The following is an 18819-nucleotide window of genomic DNA, read 5'->3' as shown; positions in this document are numbered from 1 at the left end:
TTTTAAAAGTTGGTAACATTAAGTAACATTAATTTCACCCATTTCTTCTTTTAATTTGGCCAGTAGAAAATTTAAAAGTACAAATGTGACTAAATTTATATTTCTATTAGACACACTGTTCTATACCTTAATATTTGTGTGACCCTGGACAGACTGATGGGACATCTGTGACCCTCAGTTACCTCACTGTCTGCTCCTGGTGCTGAAACAAGCCGCGGTACATGGTGGCTATTATAATTACTATGATTAAGAATTCCAGATGCTAATATGCGGCAGTGGGTAGGGAACATGAAAGGTGCCAAGAAACAAAGGACCAGAGTCAGATGGCTAAGGAGAGCAGAAACACATGGAGGAGAATTTCCAGGGTGGAAATTAGGGTTACAGCTGTTGAGGAATTATCGGGGTCTAGTACGCCACTGCCAGCCTGGGACATACATTGGTGTCCCTGAGGGAGCTGACCCTTGGCCTAAACCCAGCACCCATTAGGGAGATTCTCCAGCACCCACAGTTGGGAATGCAGCCTGCTCACCCTCTTCACTGTGCGGAATCCCTGAGGGCTTGGCCTCACCTGTACACATCACAATGCTTCCCTTTGTCAAAAGACCACCTTGCTAGCGCCCTCACAAGATGAGCCATTCAGTAAGGCACCAAACAGTGCACTATGAGCAGAAATGGTAATATGGCCAGGAGGTGTGGGGAGTGCCCAGCCGCCTCAGTCAGAGCATGCAACTCTTGATCTTGGGGTCATGAGTTCAAGCTATGTTGGGTTTAGAGCTTACTTTAAAAGAAAAGGAAAGGAAAGGAAAGAGAAGGTACTATAGGCAGGGTGCAAGAAGAGAAACAAGTCATTGATTTTTTTACGGAGAGGGAAAACTCTATTCCAGGAGAAATGGAGTGTAGGTCACTTTGCAAAGGAAAATGCTAGGTGGTCGGCATTGTAGCCAAAGAAGCAGTCATGGTGTGAATGAAGAGTGTTCTCGGTCCCGGTGTGATCAGAAGGTTTGGGTCTCAGCTCTACTACTCCCTGGCTGTGTAGTCTTGGGCAAGCCACTTCTCTCTTGGAGCTCTAGTTTCCTCATCTGCAAAATGGGAAGAAGTATGAAAGCTGCTTTGTGGGGTCATTATTAGGATTAAATAATCCGGATATATATTTCTGTATTTATGTTAAAATACTTTACAAAAGAAAAGGGAGACTAATAGTGGAAACAGAAAGAGAAAATAGTGAAAGAGGAACATTAGCAGCCTGCAAAGCAATGAGGCAAACTTCGGGGATGCACTGACATCTATCCCAATCTTCTTATTTATGGCCCAAGTGGCAGTTTTCACCTGTACCTCTCTGGGGAAAGGCTAGAAAACAAGGAAAAGGCACATTCAGGAGGTGTAACTGGCATTGTTCCCTGAAGGATCATAAAGCTCTCACCACTGCCAAGGCCTCTTTTGTCTCCAAACTCCTTTGTAGGTTGTTACACTGCTGGCCATCTGTGGCATTCACCCCCTATCACTCCCAATGTCTCTTTCCCTTTTCTGACTGTGCTCTTAGAGCCAGAAGTTTCCATCCATGGCCATCTTCCCTTTGGACGCTCCACTCTCCTGGAGCAATAGTCCTCTCTGAGGTGAGGCTGATTTTGCCCTCCAAGGGACATGTGACAACATGTGGAGGCATTTTCGGTAGTCACAGCTAGGGGGATGTGCTCCTGCCATCCAGTGGGTAGAGGCCAAGGGTGCTAAGTTTCCTACATGCAAAGGCAGCCCTCCCCAAACAAAGAATTATGCAGACCAAAATATCAATAATGCCAAGGTTGAAAACCTGGTCTCCCTAGGGAAGTGCAATGCATTATGGTTTCGGCAGCCATTTATTGATGAGTCTCAAATCTGTGTCTCCAGCCCTGACCTTGTTCTCATTTGTCTCTCCAGTGTTCTCTACACAGGTGCCACCAACAGCCAAACCAAACCCTTTATCTTTTCCCCATGTTCCTCCTGCTGAGTAGTACTCCTGTTCCACCAGTTTCCCAAGCTAGGAATCCCTAAGCACATTGTATCTTTTATAGAATGTGTAATATGCTTTGCCATTAGCTGCATACACATTGACACCTTCGAGAGTCTACTGTGAAGGCAGGGGCTATGTCTTTATTTCCGCACCCCTTGCTGAACATGACATACACCATGCGCACAGTACGCATTCACTAAATGTTTGAAGTATTGAACTGAGAGATCTGAAAGAGAGCTTTTTTCTCTGCAGTGCAGATAAAAAGATAATTCTATTTATTTATTTATTTATTTGGCAGACAGAGATCACAAGTAGGAGAGAGGCAGGCAGAAAGAGAGCAGCTCAGCAGGCTCCCTGCTGAGCAGAGAGCCCGATGTGGGGCTCCATCCCAGGACCCTAGGATCATGACCTGAGCCAAAGGCAGAGGCTTTTAACCCACTGAGCCACCCAGGCACCCCGATAATTTTTTTTTTTTTAGGAAAGACCCATGCATGGGGCACCTTGTTGGCTCAGTTGTTTGAGTATCTTCCTTTGGCTCAAGTCATAATCTCAGGGTCCTGGGATCGAGCCCCACATTGGGTACCCCATTCGGTGGGGAGTCTGCTTCTCCTTCTCCCTCTCTCCCTGCCCCTCACCCCCACTCATGCTCTCTCTCAAATAAATAAATAAAATCTTTTAAAAAATAAAATGAAAGGACCTATGAAGAAATCTCTTTCCTAAATATTAGATCATTTTATGGAAAAATAAATACTAAGTGGTGTGGGTCTTTGTATACTGGTCCTGAAAGGATAAACTGGAAATCAACCCCCTCAACAAAAACAAATTAAGTCATGGGGTAAAGAGGTCTGTGCTGAGTTAGCACAGTTCATTTTTACCAGCTGTACTTCTCTTACCCAGAATGCTCTCTGGTCACCCAAGACTATACTAATAACTTTTTAAAAAAATTTTATTTATTTACTTGACAGAGAGAGACACAGCGAGAGAGGGAACACAAGCAGGGGGAGCGGGAGAGGGAGAAGTAGGCTTCCCGCTGAACAGACAGCCTGATGCGTGGGCCCAACCTCAGGACCCCCGGATCATGACCCACCTGAACCAAAGGCAGACACTTATCTACTGAACCACCCAGGCACCCCTACTAAGAACTTCTGATTTCCCTCTCTCCTCTCAAAATGATACGCATCCTTCAAAGCCCAGTGCCAAGTTTTCAGAAAACTTTCTGAATTCTCCAGTCATGATTCATTTCCTCTTCAGTGCTCCCACAGCACTTTGAATCTCATTTAATACTTAGGATTTTGTATATTCTATTATTATCATTCTATTATTTCCATATTCTCTTATTATTATGTTTCCTTATCCTTTAACTCCTATAGGACAGAGGCGACAGCTTAATAATTTGTTTCTCTATAACCTGTCCAGTTCTGGCACGTAACAGACTATAAATGCTTAACTTATTTTTTTATATCCTTTTTAAAGTTTTTATTTATTTGACAGAGAGAGACAGTGAGAGGGGGAGCACAACCAGGGGGAATGGGAAAGGGAGAAGCATGCTTCCCACTGAGCAGGGAGACCTATGCTGGGCTCCATCCCAGGACCCTGGGATCATGACCTGAACCGAAGGCAGACAATGACTAAGCCACCCAGGCATCCCATAAATGCTGAATTTAATGAAACCATCTAATTTTGAATGGTCTTAGAAGAGCTAGCCCAAAGTTTCCAACCCATATTGGATTCATTTGGACTGGGGTTTGACAGCAGATTAAGACATTCATCCCCTAAATAGATCTATGGCTTCTAAAGTGACTAGGCCTACCTTGCCCGTTAGGATAACCTAGAAGTGGGCCAGACCCTCAGTAGCAGGAACACTGTTAACCCCACGATTCTACCTGCCAAACACATCTGTCCCTAGAAATCACTACTTTGACATCTACTCCAGACATCCTTTTCCTTTAGGATAGTGGTTTTCAGCACATGGTCCACAAACACCTGGGGTCTTCAAGAACAAAACTATTTCTATAATAAAACTGATACATTATTCATCTTTTTAACTATGTTGCCATTTGCACTGATGATACAAAAGCCAACTGTGGGTAATAAAATTATTGGCAAGTTAGCAGGAATGAGACAGTGGCACCAAATCACAGTAATAGTCCTTGTATCCTCCTGGCTGCACACTTGCATTTTCAAAAAATGCCATTTTCAACATCCCTAATGAAGCAGTACAAATTATTAATTTTATTAATTCTTGACACTGAAGTATACACCCTTAACTATTTTTTTTAAAGATTTTATTTATTTATTTGACAGACAGAGATTACAATTAGGCAGAGAGGCAGGCAGAGAGAGGGGGAAGCAGGCTCCCTGCTGAGCAGAGAGCTTGATGCGGGGCTTGATGCGGGGCTAGATCTCAGGACCCTGGGATCATGACCTGAGCCAAAGGCAGAGGCTTTAACCCACTGAGCCACCCAGGCACCCCCACCCTTAACTATTTTATGGGAAATACACACAGCACTTTGCATACCCAAGTATGATGGCTGTCTCCCAGTTGTTCCAAGAAAAAGCACTTGTGTAGTTAAACTGTGAGCTGAAGTAATGTTTTAAAATTAACAGAATTTTTTTTTTTTTTGAGTACTACAGATCCTTCCCACATATCCCTTAGCACTCTCCCATTTTTCTCCCATTATTAACAGCTTGCACTGGCATGGCATATTTGCTTTACAACTGATGAGCTACGGTTGATGTGTTATTATTAATAAAGTCCATAGTTTACATTAGGGTTCATATTCAATGGGTTTTAGAAAATGTATAATTACATGTATGCATCATGATACCATTACAGTATCATACAGGATAGTTTCATCTCTCTAAAAATCCCATTCATCCCTCCCACTTCCCCCCTTCCCCCCAGATCCTGGCAAACACTGATCTTTCACCTTAAAACCACAGTTTTGCCTTTTTCAGGATATCAGTGTAAGCTTTCCAGATTGGTTCCTTTCACTTAGGAATATGAGTTTAAGTTTCCCCCACATCCTTTTGTGGCTTAATAGTTCGTTTTGCTTTATCACTTTATATTCCACTGTATGGATGTATCTGTTTGTTTATCCATTCACCTATTGAAGGACCTCTCTTGGTTGCCTCCAAGTTTGGGCAATTATGAAAAATGCTGCTATATATTTGTATGGGAATAATTTTTCACTTCTTTGGGTCTTTACCAAGTAGCACAATTGCTGGATCATATGGTAAAAGCATGTTTAGTTTTGGAAGAAACTGCCAGACTGTTTTCCAAAGTGAGTGTACCATTTTGCATTCCTACCAACAATGAAGTAGAGTTCCTGTTGCTCCAACCACTCTAACAGCTAACTCATTGCTGTTCTAATGTATAACTCCCTAATAAAATAAGATGTTGAGTATCTTTGTTTCTTCCTTTCTTTTTAAAAAATGAAACATCATTTTACTTGTGGACATTGGACAAACTATGGTTATTCAAACTGGCACATTTGGCAGGTTTTTGTTTTGTTCTGTTTTGTTTTCAAAAATGAAAGAAGTGTGGCTGTTCTTCGAAGGGAAACAATAGACAGTATTTGTTGCCAATGAATAAATTTGAACTTTCAAATGAAAATTAGAATTTTGGAAAACTTGTATCTGCCACTGTGAGCTTGGCAGCTTCCCAACATTTAAGAGACTCTGCATTTAGAAGAGCAGCATAACTCACCAAACCAATGTTTTCCAAATGACTATATGCATGATTTTGTAAAAGGTCCAAAGTGGGAGATATCACAATGATTTCAATGTGACAGAGCATGCAGTTCATTGAGATGGTTTCAGATTCTACATTTTAAAAAATATTTTATTTATTTACTTAACAGAGAGAGACAGAGAGATCACAAGTAGGCAGAGAGGTAGGCAGAGAGAGGAGGAAGCAGGCTCCCCGCTGAGCAGTGAGCCCAATGTGGGGCTGGATCCCAGGACCCTGAGATCATGACCTGAGTTGAAGGCAGAGGTTTAACCCACTGAGCCACCCAGGTACCTCTCAGATTCTACATTTGACTAACCTGTAAAAAACTACTACTTTTAAGTTAAGGTGTGTTAGCAAACAAGGATACCCACAATTACCTAAACTTTGCCTAAAAATGTTACCTAAATTGTTACCTAAAATCGTTATTAAAATGCTTTTCCCCGGGGGCGCCTGGGTGGCACAGTTGTTAAGCATCTGTCTTCTGTTCAGGTCAGGATTCCAGAGTCCTGGGATCCCAAAGTCCCTGCTTGGCAGGAACCTGCTTCTCCCTCTCCCACTGCCCCTGCTTGTGTTCCCTCTCTCACTGTGTCTGTGTCAAAAAATAAAATAAAATAAAATAAAATAAAATAAAATAAAATAAACAAAATCTTAAAAAAAAATAAAATAAAACGCTCTTCCTATTTCCAACTAAGTATCTGTGAGGCCAGATTTCCTTCACATACTTCAATCAGCACCAGATCAAATGCAGAAGCAGCTATGAGAATCCAGCTGTTTCCAATTAACCCAGACATTAGATTTGCATATGAAACAATATAGTACTACTTGTGCAATTTTTTGTGGAAAACAAACTTTTCCCATACAAGCTATTTATGTAAACGTTTTATTTGTAAACATGGTCTATTACCTTTTTTTTTTTTTTTAAAGTGACTCAATATGTATTTTAAACATTTCTCAGTATAAATTTCCAGTACGGTAAATGTGGAAAAATATAACCCACATAAATAAATGCTCTTTAGGGCTCTCAGTAATGTGTAGCAGTGTAAAAGTGTCCTGACACCAAGAAAATGCGAGTACTGCTTTCCTAGGATGACTTTCTGTGATCCTGCTGGCCAATCCCATGGCAGAAAATTAGATACTGTTAAGTGCTGTTCAAGACTCACCTCTAGGAATCCTCCCTGATAGAGCACACTCTACGTGCTGCCCCTGTTCTACATCTTCTAAAGCTACATCTGCATCTCCATCTGCAGCTGTGTCGTTCCGGTCTCCCCAGCTCATTTCAAACCTCTGGTTCTTCGCAGGTACTGGAAGAGAGAAAAAAGCAACTCGCACGCTCTCCCTACGCCGGGACAGCCCTTCAGGTGCGTCCTCAACTCGGAGGTCAAGGTCTTGGGAGAAAAGTGACACTGCACCCGCATGCTCACGTCAGGGAGCACCACAGGAGCTCTACAACCTGGAGAGACTTAATGGGCGCGTGGGGGGTGCGTCAGGGAAGTTGTCAGGACTCTAAGACTTGTTAGGACTGAAAGCGCCAAGGGCTTTGGGACAATTCATGGTAAGACTGGTCTAGCGGCTGAAGATGGGCGTCTGGGGGAATCCTGGCTCCTCCTCCGTCACCCCGTCAGGCGATACCAGCCGGAGCTTCCTCTCCCCCAGCCCCAAGGTTCCTCGCTCCGCCCTTTGCCGCCAAGCAGGGAGCAAGCGAGGCCGGCGAGAGATGTTCACGACAGTCCTATCTAGCGCTTTCCGGCCCGCCGCACGCGTGCTGATGTGTCGGGGAGGCGGGGCTTAGGGGAGTGAGTCCTCCCGTCGCTACCTGCTAGTCTGTCACCGCTTTGGCCGTCTTACCTCCGCGGAGCCATGGCGGTGTCTGCCCGGTCCGCGCGGGTCCAGCCGGACTCACGTAGGCTTGGAGTCCTCCCTGGCGGCGGAGGGAGAGAGGGGCTCTCAGAGGGGTGGGGGTGGTAGGACTGCCCAGAGGGACCCCGGGAAAGGGGTCTCTATTTGGAAGGGGCTGTAGAGAGAGATTGCAGTGTGCGGCTTTGGGGTGATGGGGACACTCGGGGCGCTTTGGGATTAGGGGGCTATAGTCTGAGAGAGGTTCTGGGACATTGGGAGATTCAGACGGATCTGGCACTGCGAGGATGTTTCTAGTAGTCAGAAATAAATGGGAGAACTCCGATAGGGAGAAACCCTGGGGCTGAAGGGGCTGTGGTTTCTGTGTTTTGGGGAGGAGCCGATTTTAAAGCACTTCCGTCCCCACAACTGCAGGTACACTTTTCTGTTTGCTTGCAGATAAAGTACAGAAAGACAAGGCTGGACAGTCTTCAGGGCCGAGCCAAGGCAGCGGAATGGGGAAACTCTTGGGGTTTGAGTGCACAGATGTTTCCAGCTGGGGAAGGTTGGTGACCCTGCTGAATCGACCAACGGATCCTGCCAGCCTGGCTGTCTTCCGTTTTCTCTTTGGTAAATGGGGTTTCTGGAGCGACTAGTGTGATGTTGGGTGGGAGAATAACCATCCTCCCTTGCGCACTTCTTGGTTACTTACTAGTGACTTTCCTCCCTTTTCGTCAGAGCTGAAGATACTGATTTCCTGGAAGAGATCTTTGTGGAGTTTAGGATCAAATCCGCCTTTATCTCCTCTGATTAGGGATTGGAGGGCAGAAATGCTTTGATCTGAGGCCATAGGAAATACAGAGGCAGATGACCAGAGACCCATCTTGCTTGTGGCATGAAGTTGCCCAGTAACTATACACAGGACCAGACCTCAGAGAAATAGCAGGGTGACAGGGCTGACATTTTGGCTGTGACTCCCTAATCCAGAGTTTCCTTACTCATAGGCCACAGCATGTATGCCTGGAATGGGTTACAAATGTGCCAAGATATCAATTCTCTTAGCCCAGTCTCAACTGGTGGCAATTTTGCTCTCTGGCGGACATTTGGCAATGACTGTAGACATTTTTATTTGTCACAACTTGGGGGAAGGGGAATAGGTAGCTACTGGTATTTACTTAGGAGCCAGGGATGCTGTTGATGTGCTGTTGATGTGCACAGGATAACCCCTCCCAGTAAATAATTAACCAGCCCAAAATGTGAGTAGTCCTGAGGTTGAGAAACCCTGCCTTACCTGGAACTGGCCTCCTGACCTGAGTAGCCCCTTCTGTTTGCTCTAGTGTAGTAAGCCAAATACTGTTTTCTGGGTGTGCTAAGAAATGAAAAGTTAAGACGCACCATCCTAGAACACTTTTTATGGCCTAGGAGGACAGAAGTTAATAACTCAAGGTTACCTGAACAGCTTTTATAGCATTTTGTACACTTCTCTTATTTAATCCTCATTGTAACCCTGTAAAATTCATTTTAAGGATTTTTATTTATTTGAGAGAGAGACAGAAAGAGACAGGGCACACAAGCAGGGGTGGGGGGCCTAGGGAAAGGGAGAAGCAGGTTTCCTGTGAGCATAGAGCCTCATGCAGGGCTCCATCCCAGGACTCATGGATCATGACCTGAGCCAAAGGCAGACGCTTAACCAGCTGAGCCATCCAGGTGCCTCCTGTAACCCTGTAAGATATTATGAGTCCCTTTCTCAAATAGGGAAGGAGGAATTGGCTCAGGGAGGTGCAGTGACTATCTGAGATCACATAGCTGGCATAATGCCTACCACAGAGCAGACACTCAGTAATTACTGTTGAATAATGAATAAATGAATGAATGAATTCATTTGTTGAAAGAATGAATAAATGGCAGAGCCAGGGTTAGGTAAAAAGTCTGACCCTGGAGCTGGGTGCTGTATTCCACTGCTTCCTTTGCTGAGGCCTAAGGGTGCCTCCTCGACTGCCTTCCCAGGGCTGATGATGGTGCTGGACATTCCCCAAGAGCGGGGACTCAGCTCTCTGGACCGAAGATACCTGGATGGGCTGGACGTGTGCCGCTTCCCCTTGCTGGACGCCTTGCAGCCACTACCACTTGACTGGATGTATCTTGTCTATACCATCATGTTTCTGGGTGAGGGAAAGTATGGGAGAGATGGGAGTATTGACTAGCCTCCCTAAACCACAGAAATACAAAGCATGCCGGTGAATGACCAAAGTCTTGGGTTCATTATTTCACTTATCCTGTGACTCCTAATATCATTCCACTCCCTGTGTGTCATCTGAGCTGTTAACCCCACGCGTCTTTTTAAAATGCTAAAATAACATTTGATTTTTCATTTGGCTTTGTGATTATAAAATGTCCAATGACTTTTCTTAATCCCACCCACAGCCTGTCCTGGGGGAGCTGGGCCTCTGGTGACCCTTTGACCTCTTGATCCTCTCCCCCACAAATCCCAGGGGCACTGGGCATGATGCTGGGCCTGTGCTACCGGATAAGCTGTGTGTTATTCCTGCTGCCATACTGGTATGTGTTTCTCCTGGACAAGACCTCATGGAACAACCACTCCTATCTGTATGGTTTGTTGGCCTTTCAGCTGACATTCGTGGATGCAAACCGCTACTGGTATGATTCTAGGGAAAAGGGGAAAAGGGTTGGCTGGGTCAGGATGGTTACCAGTGGTAGGGGTCCGGTGAGTTCCTAGAATTTGCCCCAGCAAGCACATTTTCAACCATGCTTTGCAAAGTGTGGTTACAGGGTCACACTTTGGTCCAGATGAATTTGGGAAGGAGAGGGGTCAGTGAGGTTGGGGCATGTGGGATGACAAAAAGCAAAATGGCTCCATTCCCACCCCTTCACTCTTTCCATATCTCCCCAGGTGCCTTGATCTATCCACTTCCTGTAATCCACTTAGAGAGAAGAAGAGAAGACTAAAGCCAGACATAGATGTTTTCAGATACTTCAAGGGTGGTCATGTGGAAGAGGGAGCAGACTTTCTCTGTGTGAGCCCAGAGGGGCAGAGTTAGAGCCAAGAGTAGAAGTTGCTGTGAGGCAGAGTCATGTCAGAAGGAGAGGGCCCACCAGGGCTGCTCAGCAGTGCTGTCCTGGGAGGAGGTAACCCTCCAGCTCTGGCTTAGGTGACCATCTCTCAGGGGAGGTGGTGAAGGGATTTGGAGACAGGGTGGCAGGGGAGATGACCTCTAGGGATTCTCCCCATTAAGCAAATAGGAGATGCCAGTAAGATGGGTATCGGGAAAAAAATCTCAGATGATGCCTTTGTTAGTGACTTATCAGCCACTAATTATACCTAGACATACCCCTTTGTAAACCTTTAAACTCATTCAGATGCACAGGTCTGATCATATAAAATTAAGAGACAGTTTTGACAGAATGTTCATGAAAAGTTCCATTTTTGTAATTTTACGCAGTTTGAAAAAATACTTATCCCTTACTCAGGGCTTTCCCCATTCCAGGCTCTGTACTAAACACTTTACATTTTTCCTCATTACAGTACCACAAGTTAAAAGCACAGTTGTGCTTTTAAGCACAAGCTGCCCCTTCCCAACCTCTCTGCTCATTCATTGTCTTCTTGAAACCTGCTTTGCTTCTGTCTCCCCAGAATACATCTAGTTTTAATATATTGGGTTTATTGCTTCTCTCCCAAGGTACCCTCCAGCACTAGTTGCTGACATCTAGGTCTCTGAGATGTCAGTTTGGTTTGGATATTGAGATTTTTTTTTTCTTAAATGTACTATATAGTTAACATACACCTTTAGCTTTTCAAACACTCCCTCAAATTCATTCTTTTTCAAATTCAGTCATATTATGAAGCATTGTAATCCTTTTCCTGATTTGGTCCATTAAGACAGACTAGTTGACTCACTAATTAATGGTAACCACTGAACTATGTGTTCTAATGCACTAGTAGTATTGCTATTATGACTGAAAATAATCACTGTTAAATTTGCTCCTATACTTCTAAAGAGCCTCAGAAGATCCCAGAGAACCAGAGAGGATAGGGGAGATGGCCTGGGATAGATAATTACACTTAAAAAAAAGGTGGACATGTGCGGGATTAAGAAGCTCTCCTTAACCTTACTTACTACCCTTGGTGTAGGTCTGTGGACGGCCTGCTGAATGCCCGCAAGCGGAATGCCCACGTGCCCCTTTGGAACTATGCTGTGCTGCGTGGCCAGGTATAGGATTTTAGGAAAGCCGGCGGGGAGTGTGTTCTTCCACAGCCATTGTCAGCATGACCATCCTGCTGCCAGGCAATGCTGTACTCTGCCTCCCTGGAGCTTCCCTTTTTTTTCCCCTTTGGCTGGAAAGCAAGGCTGACTCTTGAGTTTCCAGTCCCCTAGTCTCTGGGTTCTCTTACCTTGTTGCGGAGAGCACAGAGCTTTGTTCCTGCTAGCTGAGTGTCCTTACGAGAGATCTAGGCTTCATGACTCCCCTTGGGACCCAATACCTTGCCTGGCATTGGTAGACTGTCCATACGAGTGAAGATCTCAGATGAGTAAATGGAGTGAATGTAATCTTCTTTAGGGCCTGAGCTCAGATCAGAACTTAGGTCATTTTAGACCTGCAAAAAAGCAGGTTCTTTTTTATTTGAACCTTCACTTTGCATTTTGTGTTTGCAGATCTTCATTGTATACTTCATTGCGGGTGTGAAAAAGCTGGACGCAGACTGGGTAGAAGGCTATTCCATGGAATATCTGTCCCGGCACTGGCTCTTCAGTCCCTTCAAGTGAGTGGCAGGCAGAGCAGGTGTCTCCTTGCGGCAGTGGTGCACAGCAGGTGACTCGCCTCCCTCAGGTCTGCAGGAATGGCTGCTGTTCCTGCTTTGCCTGAATTTGCCATGTGCTTTCCTCTGTCCACTTATCTTTCTCTTCAGCAGAAGGCAAAGTCAGTGATACCAAAACATCTAGGTCTTACCTGTCCCTGGGAGATGTATGGTAGGGTCAAGAACGAAAGGAAAAAAACTAAAAACTGAAAGAATCAGAATAAGGTGACCTGGTGCATGAGTCCGAGCTCCCAGCTCCCCAGGACTCCTCGGCCAGTGGACTTAGCAGATGGACAGTCCCTGCCCTGACAAAACCATTGTTGCCACCTCTTAGAAAACTCTTGATTTCTCCCTTCCTCCCGTTTTTTCTTTCCTCGCTTTTTACTCTGTTCTTTTTCCTCTTGCCTATTATTTCCCAGTTTCAAACGTTTGATTTTATTATGTTAGTCGCGCATTCACCTTTCTAGTTTCTTCTCCTTTATATCCTCTGTGGAGGCTCTACCACCCCCACCCCTCCCCACCACCACCGGATGCGCTCACTCCTCCATCAGATTTGCCCTAGGAAATCTGCCCTTGGTTAGCACATAGGGTACATTGAAAAAAATTTGAACACTTAAAGGGTATGGAAATAAAAGGGGGTTGGAGGCTCTACCACAGGGTGTCTTTATATAGAGTTCTACCCACCTGCTAGGGTACTTCCTTTGGCAAGGACAGGGTGAGCAGAGGCACATTTGCTGTGAATGTGCTGTAAACGCTGGCTTCTCCAGTGCGCTGGTGACTGACCTCTGTCTCCGGTGTCTGCAGACTAATATTGTCTGAGGAGATGACCAGTCTATTGGTGGTGCACTGGTGCGGACTGCTGCTCGACCTCTCAGCTGGTTTCCTGCTCTTTTTTGATGCCTCAAGGTCCATCGGCCTCCTCTTTGTGTCCTACTTCCACTGCATGAATTCCCAGCTTTTCAGCATTGGTCAGTACCTGTGGTCTGGTAGGAGATGGGAAGCCACCGGTGTGCGGGGAGCAGGAGACGGCGATGGCCACGGGAGCTACACTGAGTCAGATGCAGTCAGTGACATGGCAGTAAACGGGAGGAAAGGACTGGGGTCTATGGGCTCAGCTTGTATGTTGCAGAATAAGGCATCTCGGGGAAATAAGACCGCTTGAGTTTTGAGCTGCTTTCATCACAGGTAGAATACCGGGGAGAGGCTTCCTAAAGGAGAGGGCTTGAGGGGTTTACCCATGTTCCCCGCCCAGCCAAACTCCTGAAATACTTATTGCCTCCCTCCTTTTCTAGGTATGTTCCCCTATGTCATGCTGGCCAGCAGCCCTCTCTTCTGCTCCCCTGAGTGGCCCCGGAAGCTGGTATCTCGCTTCCCCGAAAGGCTGCAGGAACTACTACCCCTCAAGGCTACCCCTCAACCCAGTGTGTCCTGCGTGTACAAGAGGAGCCGGGCCAAAGGTGGCCATAAGCCAGGGCTGCGCCATCGGCTGGGTGCTGCCTTCACGCTGTTCTACCTCCTGGAGCAGCTTTTCCTGCCCTACTCCCATTTCCTCACCCAGGTATGTGCGACCTGGGGGTTAGCTAGGGAGGTGGCAGGGGGTACGGCATTAGGGAAAGTGTGCGGCTGGTTTTGCAGCCCCTGTGTTGGTTGAGGATGGGGTTAATAGGGGGACAGCTGGGCTGATCGCCTCTGCCCTGCCTTTTCAGGGCTATAACAACTGGACAAATGGGCTGTATGGCTACTCCTGGGACATGATGGTCCACTCACGCTCCCACCAGCACGTGAAGATCACCTACCGTGATGGCCGCACTGGCGAGCTGGGCTACCTTAACCCTGGGGTGAGACACCTGATGTTGAGACACCTGATGTTGACGACCTCCAGTTCTTCAGAGCTCCCTGGAGCACCAGGGTCTGATTTGGTCCTAAACATAATTGTAAAGTAAAACATAATCTGGGTCCATTCAGCCCTTTTCTCAGGAGCCAGGTTGACCCTTCCTTTGTTGAAATTAAAATAGGGTAGTGCCATTCACTTCTTTGAATTGAAATAAGGTTTAGGAAAGGTAACTAGTAAAAAGCCCAGCAACGAAAAATTCTCCCCCAAAGACAAGTTCAGGTTTTTTCCCCCCGGTCGAAACAGGTAACAGGCAGAGATCTCTTAGTGCTGTTGGCGGGGCATGAGCTGTCTGGGAGGCTGATAACGATGAGGTGGGACTAATGTGGGGGTTTGGGGCAGGTATTCACACAGAGCCGGCGATGGAAGGATCACGCAGACATGCTGAAGCAATATGCCACTTGCCTGAGCCACCTGCTTCCCAAGTACAATGTCACTGATCCCCAGATCTACTTTGATATTTGGGTCTCCATCAATGACCGCTTCCAGCAGAGGTGGGCAAGGGGAACAGAGAAGGGGAAAAATGAAGTTTCACTCTTTTTGCCGAGATGAATAGCCCATGTTCCCCAGTGTTGGCTTGCTTGAAAGGCTGCCCTCGAGTGCATGTCCCTGTTCACCTGGTTGTGGGCATAGCTGATTGCTTCCAGCAGGGGGCACCATCAACCAGAAGAAAAGGTAACTTTTTTTTTTTTAAAGAAGCTGTTAATGCAATTCTCCTCAGGTGGCCACTAACCCCTTATTCCTCCCCCTTGTTCCAGAATCTCTTGCCTCTTCTCTCTCTGCCCCACAATGGCACTAACGTGCTGACATAAGCCATTTCTTCTATTTGGGAACAGTGATGAAAGGAACAGAACCAGAAATTCGGTAGGTTGTGGGCTGTGGTCTCCTTAGAGAACGTGGTTTTCTTTCCTAAGGATTTTTGACCCTCGTGTGGACATCGTGCAGGCCGCCTGGTCCCCCTTCCAACGTACACCTTGGCTGCAGCCACTGTTGATGGACCTCTCTCCCTGGAGGACCAAGTTACAGGAAATCAAGAGCAGCCTGGACAACCACACTGAGGTGGTCTTCATTGCAGATTTCCCGGGTAAGGAGGAAAGCAAAGAAAGCTTTGCTGTCTCTCCCTGTGGCTTTCTTGGCCCGGGACACTGCATGTGGTAGAGGGGGGAGGAGCATTCTTGCTGGGAGGAATATTCTTGAAACCTGAGGGGTGGTAGCGGTAAAGGTGTGATATCTCTGTTCTGGCTGGGAGTGATTTCATCTTCCATAGGATGGGATGGGGAACTCTGTTGCCCCTGGCAGGGCTGCACCTGGAGAATTTTGTGAGTGAAGACCTGGGCAACACTAGCATTCAGCTGCTGCAGGGGGAGGTGATTGTCGAGCTGGTGGCAGAACAGAAGAACCAGACTCTTCAGGAGGGAGAAAAAATGCAGGTATTTTGCTGGAATTAACAATGGCAGAAAAGTTTAGACGAGTTGAGTTAATTTATCAGAGACTTAAAAGTGCGGGTTCCCAAAAAAAGCCTCCGTTGCTTTTGATGAGGCTGTGAATAACCTCATCCAGGATTCTAGAAGTCAGTTCCTTCGTACTCCAAAATGCAGTAAGAAAGTGCCTGGGTAAGGGACCAGGGTGGGGTACAGTGGGGAATGCACAAGGCACATAGGCTGCCGAGGGAAAGGTTAGGGAGTGAAATAATCCATTTCCTCCCCCTTGTCAGTTGCCTGCTGGTGAGTACCATAAGGTGTATACCGTATCATCCAGTCCTTCCTGCTACATGTACATCTACGTCAATACTACAGAGCTGGCATTGGAGCAAGACCTGGCATATCTGCAAGAATTAAAGGAGAAGGTAGAGAATGGAACTGGTGAGTATATGAAGATTTGGCTGGGAAAGAACCTGTTTATGAGAAATCAGGGCTGTGAATGAGAATATAGCCTTTAAAGAATGAACATGAAGCTTCTGACTGGTGAGAGTTCTAAAGGAATAATCTCAGTGATTTCTCTTTTTGCTCTCTTCTCGGCAGAAACGGGGCCTCTGCCTCCAGAGCTGCAGCCTCTGCTGGAAGGGGAAGTACAAGGGGGCCCTGAGCCAACACCACTGGTTCAGACCTTTCTTAGACGCCAGCAAAGGCTCCAAGAACTTGAACGCCGGAGAAATACCCCTTTACATGAGCGGTTCTCCCGCTTCTTGCTGCGGAAGCTCTATATCTTTCGCCGCAGGTGAGTTTTCCACAACAGTCCTGGTCGATGTCATCAGGTGGTTGTGAGTTGGGTAACTTCTCTGGGGAAGGTAATGGCAGGGTGTGTGTGGGGGGTGGTACTTTCCCAGGAAAGGACAGTCTAGTGCTAATATCTTTTTCTTTCTCCATTCTTTCACTGACTTAATGGAAGAGTCAGTGACCTGTGTCTGGTGGCCTGCTGTCTTGTTCTGCCTCAGCTTATCACCAGACTCTTGTGGGTTATTCCTACCAGACTCTGGAATCCTTTAACAGACCATATAAAGAGTGGGGTGCCCTTCCAGCTGGGATGGGTGGGTCAGTGGGGGATATTTTCACTTATGCCTGAATGAGAGAAGGTAGGACCAGCTCACCCTAAGGGCTTTGGCAGGAATTCCTATGTAGAAACACTTTAGACTGGGTGAACTTTTTCCTCTTTTTCAGCTTCCTGATGACTTGTATCTCGCTTCGAAATCTGGTACTAGGCCGCCCTTCCCTGGAGCAGCTGGCCCAAGAGGTGACTTACGCAAACTTGCGACCCTTTGAGCCAGTGGGAGACTTGAGTCATTCAAACACAGATTCTTCAAATTCTAATCCTCCTGAGCCAAATTCTGACCATGTCCACTCAGAGTTCTGACTTGGGTACAGATGTGGGAGCAACCACTCATAGGACCATTAACCTGTGTAGTGGGAATGTGAAGAAATTGATATTTTATACATTTTTTCTTTGTCTGTAGTTCTTTTAATTTTAGAGAGGATACCTTAGAGGAACCAAGGGAGTGAATCAAGGATGAACTTTATCACATCAAGTTTAAGGGGCTATGAGGAGTTTAAAAGCAATATGAAAATGCCCTTCTAGGATAAAGGGGTAAAAGTCTGGTTTAACGACTGGCTCCTTGGGGAAAGAGATTTAATGTACCATGATGACCTGTTTTCAAGTACTTGTTATATGCTAGGTGCTGTGTGAAGTATTGTGCCTGTGTTACTATATTTAGTTCTCACTAGCCATTAGCCCTCTTTTACAATTGGAGAAAAAGAGGCTTAGAGACAGTTTTAATTTGCTCAAAGACAGGGACGCCTGGGTGGCTCAGTTGGTTAAGCAGCTGCCTTCGGCTCAGGTCATGATCCCAGCGTCCTGGGATCGAGTCCCACATCGGGCTCCTTGCTCATCAGGGAGCCTGCTTCTCCCTCTGCCTCTGCCTGCCATTCTGTCTGCCTGTGCTCGCTCTCTCTCTCTGATAAATAAATAAAATCTTAAAAAAAAAAAAAAAAAGATTAAATTTGCTCAAAGACAACACCTAGTAAGAGATGTATAGATGGTTTGACTCTCATCTATTTGACGTAAGGTCCCATACCCTGCCTCTTGCAATTTGCAGAATCACTGACAATAATAATGAAATAATGCAACTTCAAATTTGTCTTCTTAGTTACAGGCAAGATTAGGATAGTGATCAAGTTCTAAATGCGCAGGGTAATTTTTCTTCTCTACAGTTGTGATTTCTTCATTGTTACTATTATGTATACAGCCAGTAGTTTTTTCCCTAGCAGCTATGAGAATAGTTAGAATAGGACAAAGTCAAACTAATAAGGAAATTTAGAAGATTGGTAGTAGGTCCCTTGAGCTCAGTGTATTTAGCATTATTCTAGCCTTTAAAGTGAAAAGAGAGTGATGTAAAGTAGGAATTAACCAAACTTGGTTATGGATTACGGTATGTTTGCAGTTATTCTGTAGGTCTGGATGTACAGGGCGATTGAGGAAACACCTCAGTTCCTTGAAAACTCAAAAACTTGGCACTGGGCTAGGAAGTAAGAATGCAGAGAAAAAAGGTGGAGGAAAGAAAGCTCCTGCTCTGGATGCTCTGGGTCTCATAGCAAAGACCAGCAATGAATTAGCAGTCCCAGCAACTTCGATAAAGGATGACATCTCTCTTTTCAGGCTTCTCTTCTCATGTCCCACCCCACCCCCGCCTTCTCAGTCAGTGGTTCTTTCCTCCGCAGCTGCCTTCTCACCATACACACTTGGGATGATTGTGTCCACCTCATGGTTTCCAGTGATGCTGCTTATTAGCTTTTTTTTTCCTGTGCTCTCCACCTATACATCTAATTCTCTCCACCTGGGTATCCAACAAAGCTTTCAAACTCTGTCCTAAACATAACTTTACATTCATCCCCAGCTCAGACCTGCTTCTCCTTTATGAGTGGCAGTTGTTTTTTTTTTTTTTTTTTTTTTTTTTCCGGCCGAGCCATCTGAATCCTGTCTTGAGTCTTCCTTTTTTTCTCATTTCTCAAATTCTAAGTTGTATCAATTCTACCTCTTTTTCAGTCTGTTCATCTCTAGTAACTTCC

General features: G+C 45.8%; 1 protein-coding gene across 2 annotated transcripts; it reads left to right on the top strand.

Moving 5' to 3' along the window:
• The first annotated feature begins 7473 nt into the window (after positions 1 to 7473).
• GGCX (gamma-glutamyl carboxylase) lies at positions 7474 to 17195 on the top strand. 2 transcript variants are annotated; one of them, XM_059188255.1, is made up of 15 exons: positions 7474 to 7620; positions 8013 to 8183; positions 9561 to 9719; positions 10046 to 10211; positions 11704 to 11782; positions 12227 to 12333; positions 13174 to 13337; positions 13662 to 13927; positions 14076 to 14207; positions 14603 to 14754; positions 15175 to 15344; positions 15560 to 15690; positions 15975 to 16122; positions 16282 to 16477; positions 16918 to 17195. In XM_059188255.1, exons 1-15 carry the CDS (start codon positions 7578 to 7580, stop codon positions 17108 to 17110), a joined length of 2277 nt encoding a protein of 758 aa, XP_059044238.1. In that variant the 5' UTR covers positions 7474 to 7577; the 3' UTR covers positions 17111 to 17195. The 2 variants fall into 2 exon arrangements, with proteins under 2 accessions (XP_059044238.1, XP_059044239.1); XM_059188256.1 differs by lacking the exons at positions 7474 to 7620; positions 8013 to 8183 and having other exon boundaries at positions 9580 to 9719; positions 9978 to 10211.
• Positions 17196 to 18819: the final 1624 nt, after the last annotated feature.

Source organism: Mustela lutreola, chromosome 9, assembly GCF_030435805.1.
Source record: "Mustela lutreola isolate mMusLut2 chromosome 9, mMusLut2.pri, whole genome shotgun sequence".
In the NCBI taxonomy this organism is placed as follows: domain Eukaryota; kingdom Metazoa; phylum Chordata; class Mammalia; order Carnivora; family Mustelidae; genus Mustela; species Mustela lutreola.
This window is presented reverse-complemented; position numbering and strand designations above follow the sequence as displayed.